At 33.2% G+C, this 10,759-nt stretch overlaps 1 protein-coding gene across 1 annotated transcript; it reads right to left on the reverse strand.

The window, feature by feature from the left end:
• Positions 1-8,289: 8,289 nt before the first annotated feature.
• On the reverse strand, positions 8,290-8,966 carry LOC149216960 (uncharacterized). Its single transcript, XM_089391295.1, has 2 exons — positions 8,771-8,966; positions 8,290-8,571 (listed from the first exon to the last, which is right to left on the reverse strand). The coding sequence occupies exons 1-2, from the start codon at positions 8,810-8,812 to the stop codon at positions 8,398-8,400; spliced, it is 216 nt and encodes a 71-aa protein (XP_089247421.1). The 5' UTR covers positions 8,813-8,966; the 3' UTR covers positions 8,290-8,397.
• Positions 8,967-10,759: the final 1,793 nt, after the last annotated feature.

The raw sequence follows: 10,759 nt of genomic DNA on the forward strand, positions 1-10,759 counted from the left end.
GATGGGGGATATATCAAGACCCTCCTGCAATGGGTTGCTTCTTGTCGACATCAACTCATTATTCGGGAAGTTGACTTAGAAATACACCCTTTTGTATCTTGGTGCTCTCATACATCAATGGCAAGTTTCCTCACTCTCATCAACATGTTTACTCAATGGTCTTCGGTCGAAAGACTATGTGTTGTATTTGACATCAACTCATTTATTCACACCATACAGATTGTACTGTAATACCTTAAGAGCCATTAACATCATCGATGGTTTCTCTTACATCATTGGCCAGTAATCATATGGTGTCTACCATGTTCAACCTCAACCCATTGATTCACATGTTTAGACTCGAACGTTGGTTGGTTGTGTGACAGAGGTAGAATACCCCAGAGCTAGATTCATCCATCCAAGCTGCAATTTCAGGAGTTATACAAAGATCAAAATATATGATGGCCATGATCATACAAACAATCATCCAGTCATGGGTCCATTGGTTGTCATCTGAGGACGCATCTCTCGATCATTTTACATGTAATGTTAGCTTATGTTTTGAGTATGGGTATGCCTCTCTTAGCAACAAAGATGTCATGATGAAAATGTATTGTAGCAAATGAAGCTTGCTAGTTGTTCTTGATCCCAACTTGTCACAAGGTAAAGCACTTCAGTCATTAGTCATCATTTCTGACTTTGTGCTTTAGGGGGCAATTTTTTATAGACCATTTTTCACAGATGATCAATAGGTCTGCTAATGGAATCAATAAACATATTATTCCCCCTTGTCATCATCATTGCACAAAACCCTAAGCATGTATATTTCATTCCCAAAGTTTCTGCCTGAAATTGCATCATCTGAGCCAGTTTTAAGACAAACCCACCTTGGCCTCTTGTTGGAAAACGTTCACCTACAAGTTTCTCCACTATGGCTCGCATTGATCACCTAAAGGTTTCTTCCCTTTGCACCTGTGTTGTTTGTAGAAATTCAGGAAAAATAGATAAATTTCGGAAGCCTCTTCTTCTATAAGCTTCTATAATTTGTTGCAACCATTTACCTCAAATAAAACATTTGGATCTTATCCTATCCTACTTTAGATTTTCCATCCCTTATCCTTTGATCCCATCCTCTCATTAAAGGTGAATCTAAAACCTTAGATTGGTAATTGGATAAGAACTCCCAACTTACCCCACTCCTCTTTATATTTACAACCTTCCATATGCAAGGGGTTGGCTTTTGGAGAGTGATTATACCCTTATGTTGTTGTGGTGAGAGGTTTCATTTCATGCATTTACGGTGATTGGAGGTGCACATTGTGACAAGGAAAGGACAAGTCAGCCTTGGAGGAGATCTTCTACAAGATCAACACCTATTTATGATTATAAACTCCTTCCATTTATATTAATATAAATAATTCTCTATTTTCCTATATGTGATGTTGTTATTTCAAGTTTTTCAATACCATGTTGATCTATTGAATAAAGTATTTAGATGATACTGCATAGATCTCATAGTTTCTTGGCTTTTGTTATCTGACTGTGCAGGTTCTAATTTTGGCAATTAGAGCTGGAATTGGAGCATTCAAGCTAAAAAGGGAGTGAAGCCTGCTATGGATTCCAGGTAGGCTTCATTCTGTCATCTATTTACTTTAAGGAAATCATTGAGTTCCTTGTTTCTTTGTTGTTCTAGATTAGCCATCAAACCTAGGGGAGAAAGTTTTGTCCGCAATCGTAAATGCCGTATAACAACCTTGAGAGTTTTGATCCCTCTGTAGCACTTGGTAGATCCAAATTTAAGATTGATTTATCCTAGTTTTTTTTATTTACTTTTATTGAAAGTAAATTGAATAAACAATTTATCCATCAAATTCTATCCTATCACACTAAAATCATAATTACACTAGAATTACATAATTTTATTAAGCTTCAAATTTCGTCCTTCGTGCTTATGTGATAATCTAACATTCAATAGTTTCCCATTATCTGGGAGGTCTATAACGAAATATATTTACTTTTATCTAAAGTTTCAGTTTTGAAGTCTTATCATGGACAACAACGTATGATTTTCATGATTTTTATGAATACTTAAGATAATAAGTTTTCAAATCCAATTCAATGCTAGTTTAACGTTAGTTTAGAGTTAGCATTAATTCCAAAACATTTAATGTTGTTTCATAGTATATTTATAAAGCAACGCCTACACTTTGGAATTTTATATACATTTTGCACTACTCCTTCCAAACAACTCACTACCACATTTGAGCCTTGGTTTTCTTTCTTCATTTTTCCACTCCTCCTTCCAAAACAATTCACCGCCACAGTTGGGGTTTTCTCCGCTGTTTACGTGTTGGTTTGTTCATGGATATAAGAGAAGCCTCGTGAAGTAGTTGTGTTTCTTTACCAAGTCCTTTCTATGGGTTTATGAAGTGAACTACATGCAAGACGATTTTAATGTATAAATCTGGTTGGTCGTTTCGGTTGGAGGTTTCAGAGAGGTGTAGTCCCTCATATATCTCTTTCACTCAAAGTGTTAAACCTGCAAATTTTGTGTATCGAAATCATTGTTGATACATACAAGGACGATATTGAAGGTGAGTTATATACATTGATGCGCTGCACCTAAAAATGAAATCCAAAACATAGCTTGAATTTTAGGGCACACATTTAAACACGGATAAAAACATTCGAAAGTGACGTTAATGACCAATCAAAAAATAATTGTTTACATATAAGTCTGAAAGTACTTTTAATATATGTATATATATATTTCAAAGTTATTGAAATTAGAATAAATTTTATTTTCGTATTTTCGTGTTGTGGAGGTTTTACAATCTAATATGGAATAGATGTGAAGTGTAAATGTTTAACATACATTTAACATTTAACAAATTTAATCTAATGTTAATATGGGCAGTAGTTAAAAATTGATATAATTATTATGTGTAAACAAAATATAAATTCAATATTGGTTTTGTGAAAAGTGTACTAGAATTGGTTTCATGGGACAATGCGAAGTGGAATTTTGTTTATGAGGAAAGGTGAAAGAATTAAAGTAAAATAGTTAATTTTATAATTGTTACGTATAAACAAAATATAAATTCAACATTGGTTTTGCTGAAAGTGTACTAGAATTGGTTTCATGGGACAATGCCAAGTGGAATTTTGTTTATGAGAAAAGGTGAAATAATTAAAGTAAAATAGTTAATTTAATGCTGGTGGACTCTAGATTTTGAATATAATATAATATATATATTTTTTATTAAAATTACTCATGGCCTTCCTAAGAATAATAAAATATGGTAGAGATGTGTAACTTAATGTAATGTAATATAATGTAAACATTTTAACTAGGTGAAAATAAAATAAAATAAAAATAACCTTCTAAAAATTAATAATAAAAAATTACCCATGGTATTGACCCACGATATTCATGTGTAATATAACCTATTTAAGGGGGAAATTAAACTAGCCTAGATCCATCTTACTTTGATGTTATATCTAGATACATAATTAGCTGTAGAAAATGATGGTGTTGAATCTATGTAGTCGGTAAAGGTAAAATGTTTTTATGGATATGTTTAAACTTGGCATTTGTAGGATCTGTTTTGTAGCCCTATGTATTTTTTATGTTTTGTTTCCTTTAATTGAATGGATGAATACATAATACATATATATGTGTAGAACTTCCTAAAGGCTATTGGGTGATTCATGAAGGTGTTATTAAGAAGTGTAAGGTTAAACATGATTGCACAAAGTAAGTAACAATAATTTTTTCTTTTATTCTAATGGCTTCTTTGATAATCACTTTAATATAATATATGTAATATATTCATTTTATTTATGTGTAATAACGTCCTATAGAAATAGAGCTTTGATAGAGCTAATATGGTAAGTTTAGAAATGAATAAGCTTAACTATGAAAGTGAACTGGGGTGAGGGGAGGAGGTGGGATGCACAAAGTAAGTAACAATAATTTTTTCTTTTATTCTAATGGCTTCTTTGATAATCACTTTAATATAATATATGTAATATATTCATTTTATTTATGTGTAATAACGTCCTATAGAAATAGAGCTTTGATAGAGCTAATATGGTAAGTTTAGAAATGAATAAGCTTAACTATGAAAGTGAACTGGGGTGAGGGGAGGAGGTGGGATAAATATTAGGTAAAATGTAATTATTATATTTTATGTAATATTTATGCCTATCTTTATCCACTTTTACTAGGTTGTGAGAAATATTGGGTAAAATATTATACTATAACGTTATTTTTACCCAATATTTAACTTCAAGTGGTCCACTTTTTATTGTAATTGTTCTTTATATTTGAAGTTTAAAAGTAAACAAAATCAACTATAAAATTAACAAAATGTAATATTTAGGTTGGAGGTGATGGGAAATATTAAGTAAAATGTAATAATATTACATTTTAATTAATAACATTTAAATTAGACTGAGAGATTAAAACTTTTTCTAAAGTGAAAATAACTTTGATCTCTCTCGACATTTAGTAAATCAATATTTAAAATAAATCTAAACTGATTATAATATATTTTAAATTTTTATATTTATATACATTAAAATATTTATCTCATTTTTATGAATAAATATTATATAATTTAATAAAAACCTGTAATATAATAAACTATTTTCTAATTATTAGAACCAATTATTCGTGCCCCCACTAAACACATAAAAAGTGAGTTATAATGAATAAAGAAATCATTTTGCATAAAGGGATAATTCGTAACTAGACAAGGTACATCTATCTTCACGTTATAATAGAAGCCCTTTTGTACATTTGTTTAAAATTTATGGACAGTCTTATTATGTTAACTTTATAGTTGTACTGATAAATTCAATATATATATACATATAAAGTAGCCAAGGTCTATATATATATATATATATAAACTAGCCAAGGTCTATTAGTCAAAGATGTAAAACCATTGCATCTACGAAATCAGACTAATACACAGTTGTTTATAAAAAAAAATATCAAGCAAAATTAACATTTGTTTACTCCCCGCTGCATGCAGTCCTTGTTAAGAATCAAAATTTGTCCTTCTTTCTTATGTCATAAACTAACATTCAATTAAATGATTTCTATTTTGTTAATGTTAATGATGACGATTAAATTAAGCGTGTTTAATGGCTACTATAGTATTTATATTTTTGTTATATGCTTAACTTAACTATTTGCATAATTGCTCATTCACATGCTTAAAAAGCATTGATAAGTCGTTTAAGCTATAGCAAGGAATAACAAGATTCTTTACATACTCGTTGGAAGGTTAAGTGATCATCATTTCAATATGGAGTCGTCTAATGAGGCAAGTAATTCTCTGGATGGTCAAAAGTGGCCGGGGTAAAAAAATTTCAAAACTTTTTGTAGAGGCAGTCTTTGAATCGTGTTTTTGATGGTGGAAATGGATTCAGTACCATCAAAAACGTCTAGAAAACCTAAAATTTTGAAGTTTAACAACTATAACTTGGATTTACAAAAATACTTGCCGGTTTTTCTCCAAATATGATCAGAATTTCCATAACTTTCCGGGCAACTCCTTCGCCTAGTTAGACTACGCATTTCAATATTTAGGTTGATAAGCTTTTTTTTGAATCAGTGGATTTTACTTTTTCTTCTATCATTTTCATATGATATTGACATTTGTCTAACTAGCAATTGTCCCAAAAGGTACAAAGAGAGGCCGATAGGATTATTAAATTGGAATTGTTGAATTTTTCTAGAAGAGTTAATTGGTTTGTGGAAAACCTTGTTTTCTTGGACTGGATCATTGTGCAATTACTTTTCTTTAGATGTTTTGTTTATATCTATATTACAAGGAACACATTGAATGTCTTATTTCATTTATGCTATCCTTACTAATATCCTTTCCGTGCTTTTTCTTGATCAATTTGATGAAATATTGCATTATCTTTTGCTCAAAGTCCTCACCTTCATATTAGTGTACATCCCGGTAAGTTCAAAGCTCAAAAGCCAACCAAAAGAGTCAATGATAACCACCGTGCACGTATTCAAATTCGTAATGTAAACCACCAGCTAGAGTGCCAAAAAAACGTATTCACCTAGATCAAAGACCGCTACACCAGCTAGTTCTTCAAACAACACACCCTCCAACCAAGAAATGAAAAAGAAAGTTTCACCCAGAACAGAATGAAAAGAGTTGTTACCTTATTATGGCACCAAGAGCGGCCACACAACCCAAAGAAAAGAAAACAATGGTAAGTTTGTTTCCCTCAAAAAGCCAAATAACACCTATACTGCAACATGCTCATCACTACTTAACCACTCATCACTACCTAACCACCGTAACGTAGACAAGGTGATGGATTCTCAAGATGTACTATTCCTTCACACGCAACCAAAGGGTGATGGTTCAGACATTCGAATGCAGAGAAATTAACCCCAATGTAATAGAATGGCTTAATGTATGCCCTCTTCCGCTTATACCATATGTGGCTTGTCATACTCTCCGCTTATACCATATGTGGCTTGTCATACCTCACTTGGCGTAGAGTTACAAGTGTCTGAGTGGACTCATTCCAATCGCATTGAATTGCAAGTTTATTTTTAAATGCGGGGCAATTGAAACGAAACAACCAATGAACATTGTATAATTTTTAAGACACTCTTAATTCAAAAGAAATTTATGTATATGATTGTAGAATATATACATTATCCTCGGCATTTTAAACAGTTATGCCTATCCCCAATGAATTATAGCTCTATTTTATTTAAAGAGAGTGTGATTTAAAGGAAACAAGCGATCTCTTTTCCACCTTTTTTTTTAGACACTCTTAATTCAAAAAAAAATAATGTATACTGATTGTAGAATGGATACTCATGCATTGTACATCATACTCTAGCATTTTCACATAGAAATCATTAATTGTCATGATAAGCATGTAAACATTTATTAAAATGAAAGAAACAAAGGCAATGTCATGGCAATTATAATTTTTGATAATTATAATTGCCACGAGATTAAAAAATTGTGTCAAATATAATCTCAAACTAAAAAGTTGTCCTCCAAGGACCATTGTTTAAGTCGTACATTTTATTCCAGGGTAAGATGAGTGTGATAAATGAGAAGAATTGATATCCAACCTGAGACAACAGCGAGTGAGGAGATTATCGGCTTTATCTTACATCCGTTCATATCAACCACGGCAAACAATTTGTCAAAGTTTAATTCCATCAACGATTCGTATTACAATTTAGAAACCCTAGTTCTTCTAACTACATAAACGTAGATTATAAGTTCTTTATTACCCCAAACACATGTATATAGATATAAAACACTACTCTTCTAAATTTTTCTCTCCGAGGAGAAACCCAAGCGATGATCCTCCTCAGGGCGCAGACAACACTTTTGTTGAAGGTCGTTCTTAGAACAAAAGGAGATGCCATGAACAAAAAAAAAACATTAAACCCTAGTCTTTGAGACTAAAAACGCAAGCTGAAACAAAACACATGTAGTAAACCACTTACCATAATGAAATTTCCACAGTTTGAACATCAACCCGATGATAGTAATCGGAAATTTTAGTTGTGATTCCAGATTTATCACTAAAGGGTTTTCTTTTGTAGCATGAGCTATTGGAGGGTAAGTTGAGCCAAAAGGTTAACCCAGAGAGGTCTTCCCGCCACTACTGCTATTACCACAAAACAATGAGAATAATGGTTTCGTATTTGCACTCATTCCTCAAACGACGGATGAATGAATGAATTGGAACAGACAGTCAGGTAAATTCATTGTAACTTGGGACTTGCTATTGAAACATAATCAGAACGATTAGGGGGAGAATGGAAATGCTTCAACTCAGGGTTTTAATCAATTAAAAATTAATTTCTACAGGTTCTAACGCAAAAGAGTAACCCTTTCGACTACCCTATGTGAAATCGCATCCGTCCATTGCACACTCAGACGAAGGATATTCGTAAGATATTTCCAAGAATATTCGTAGGATATTCCCAGGACATTCAATCTGGTTCGTTGATTAAAAAATATATATATAATTCCCCAAGCCTTGATCCATCCCCAGGTTGAAATATATACGCCTATGGGCGAATTATAATCAAAATATATACGCCTTTTCTAAAAACTAACTTAAAACCTAGAAGACAATATAGAGATCTGAAGGATAATATTTCTACACAACGAAAGGAAGCTCAATGTGTTTGAAAACCTTTGAAAAAATTGCGAATAGATCAGAAAAGATCAAACAAAGCACATTTGTCTGCATGTCTTAATCTACCAAACCCTTACCCCCAACATCTCAAAAATCACTACCAGAAAGCGTAAATTTAATGAAACCTTATTTTTAGAGGAAACCAGAATGCCTTGCAAAACTCAAAATGCAGCAATAAACAGGGGAAATGACTCCGATCGCTCAAAACATAGAAGCAGAATTTAAACCAAAATGACCGTCAGGATTCAAATGCGACATCACATAGTCCAGAACACCTCGAATTCCTAACATGTTATGGTTACATCCCATGACGGCATCACTTGGACTGAAATTCCACTTGTTGGAGCCTGTGCAGGCTGTCTGTAAACATTCATCCTTGATAAACAATAAATTTCACGTCAAATTTGGGGCACAATCTTGAAATACAAGGCAAAGTAAAGAATGAACAAATTTAAAGAAAACTTCACTCTCATTTAGCAGAGTAAGTGTTAACAAATTGGCTGGTCAGTAATCTCACACTGAACTTGAGCTTAAAATAAGAGAACCCAAACGCATGTGAGGGGACTGCCTTTACCTTGACACCGTTACAATCAGCTAGCTGCTTCGGCTCCGCCATGGTTCTGGTGAGGAATGTCTCGAACAGAAGCAGAGTAGAGGAAGGAAGGCAATCTAAGAATTTAATAGTTTCGAATATTTTATCGCAGGCCCTTTGATTTGCAGCTTGCGGTTGTTATGGTCTTAGGTGGGAATTATCGGCATTTTCGGAGGATCGTCCTCAGTGCACGCAGAATTAAAGCATAACAGGGCCAGGTTCAATGGAAGCAGAATTAAAGCATAACAGGGCCAGGTTCAATGCACAACAGAAAAGAAGGGAACTCAACCTATATTTGGAAAAAGCAGTCAAAGTGCAGTGCATGCTTGCTAGATGACACTTCAAATCAACGGTTGAAAGTGTCTCACTTGATCCAACGGAGCAGGGTAAAAGTGTTGACGATTGTTGATGAATAGAAAAACCTATCGGCCTAATTACGGTTTTAGATATTTTATCCTTGTCTTGTGTTATGCTTATCATGCTTGCCAGGGTCGATACCTGCACTTGGAAATCCGTTAGAGCCCTGTGTAACGCTTGCCACGCTTGCCCGGGGTTGATCCCTGAAGGTGCTCATGATACTTCCTATCAAATTGATATGATGCATTATGGAAACGATAACACATGCACTAAAAATTCAGAGAAAGTTGATCCTCAGAGTTGTTAGTGTGCAATACCGTATTTGGGCACGATGGTCTTAAGATCTCCCTCCTTTTCAATTTTGACGAATATTAACAGATTTCAAAAGCTAGAGAAATCTCTATGGACGCAATTAAACTTGACAAAGGGGTCAGTATATCTCTGTTGCATGTGGTTTGATTCCAACATGTATCTGAATATAGCAGTCCAGATTTTTCCACCACCTCGGAGGAAGTCTTTTGAGCAATCAGAAATCATAAATCTTGGTTTTTCTTTAAGCAATCAAAGATACAGACCGCCAGAGGAATTTGGAAGCTATTATTTCATACCATCATGTTACATATTTTTAGCACGTGAAACACTTTAACTTTACTAAGTCTTTTTTTTCGACAAATGTGGCATCTTTTAAAGTTTAGTGTACATATGCATGAACTATTTTGCTGGTTGTTTGATTTCAGAAGGGTCGAGGTCTCTAAATACATGGGCAATAATTGGAATACCAGTTGGTGCAGCAGTGTTGATCTGTGCCATCATCGTCGTAGGGATTTACGCCTTATGGCAAAGAAGGAAAGTAGAAAAGGCCATTGAATTATCAAACCCATTCGGTATGAAAACCTATTCTTAGAGAACCTGCTTTTACCTTTACATGTATAATTTGGCATTGGAATGAGGAAACTAATTTATGCTAGCTTTTCATCATCTTCTTGGGGTGCAACAATCAGTCGACATAGCAAAGATGCTCCCAAACTAAAAAATGCCAAAGTTTTCTCATTTCAAACACTGAAAATGGCCACCAATAATTTCTCTAGGGATAACAAAATTGGCTTAGGAGGCTACGACAAGGTATAAAATTGTAGCATTGTCGCATAATCTAATTTGTAGAGTATAGAACAAACTCTAACCTTAATCTCAGATAACTGAGAGCGATAAATTAGTCATCGCCATCACCGGAATAGGGTGAAGCATCCAAACCTATTAGTTGTATAATGCTTAACTAAAGTGTGTCGTATTTCTCTGGAATCCCGCGTATTTAGCAATGGCCCAGTTGAACAAAAAAACATTGTGAGTCTTTCCTCTTTTTTTCCTTTATTTTTTTTTTAATTTAATTTTTAAATATCTATATATAATAGGAACACAATATTTTTTTTTTGGAAATTTGGGATATAATTTTTTTAGAGGATTGTAATTTTTTATTATTTAAGATGTGTTTTTGTTGAATAATACAATATATATTTTGGTGATTTTTGAAAAAAAATGTATTTATTTTATTTAAAATGTGTTTTAAATATATAATTGAATTTAGCTTTCCCAAAAACTTTTGATTTGATTTTGCAA

This window comes from Pinus tabuliformis, chromosome 1_1 (assembly GCF_031772625.1).
Source record: "Pinus tabuliformis cultivar Carrire ecotype Pingquan chromosome 1_1, CPIR1, whole genome shotgun sequence".
In the NCBI taxonomy this organism is placed as follows: domain Eukaryota; kingdom Viridiplantae; phylum Streptophyta; class Pinopsida; order Pinales; family Pinaceae; genus Pinus; species Pinus tabuliformis.

Bases quoted from the DNA above. Each gene is read 5' to 3' on its own strand.
- LOC149216960 (XM_089391295.1), bottom strand. From the start codon at position 8,812: ATGGCGGAGCCGAAGCAGCTAGCTGATTGTAACGGTGTCAAG. The intron at 8,572-8,770 runs GTAAAGGCAGTC...TTGTTTATCAAG, and splicing joins CTGATTGTAACGGTGTCAAG to GATGAATGTTTACAGACAGC.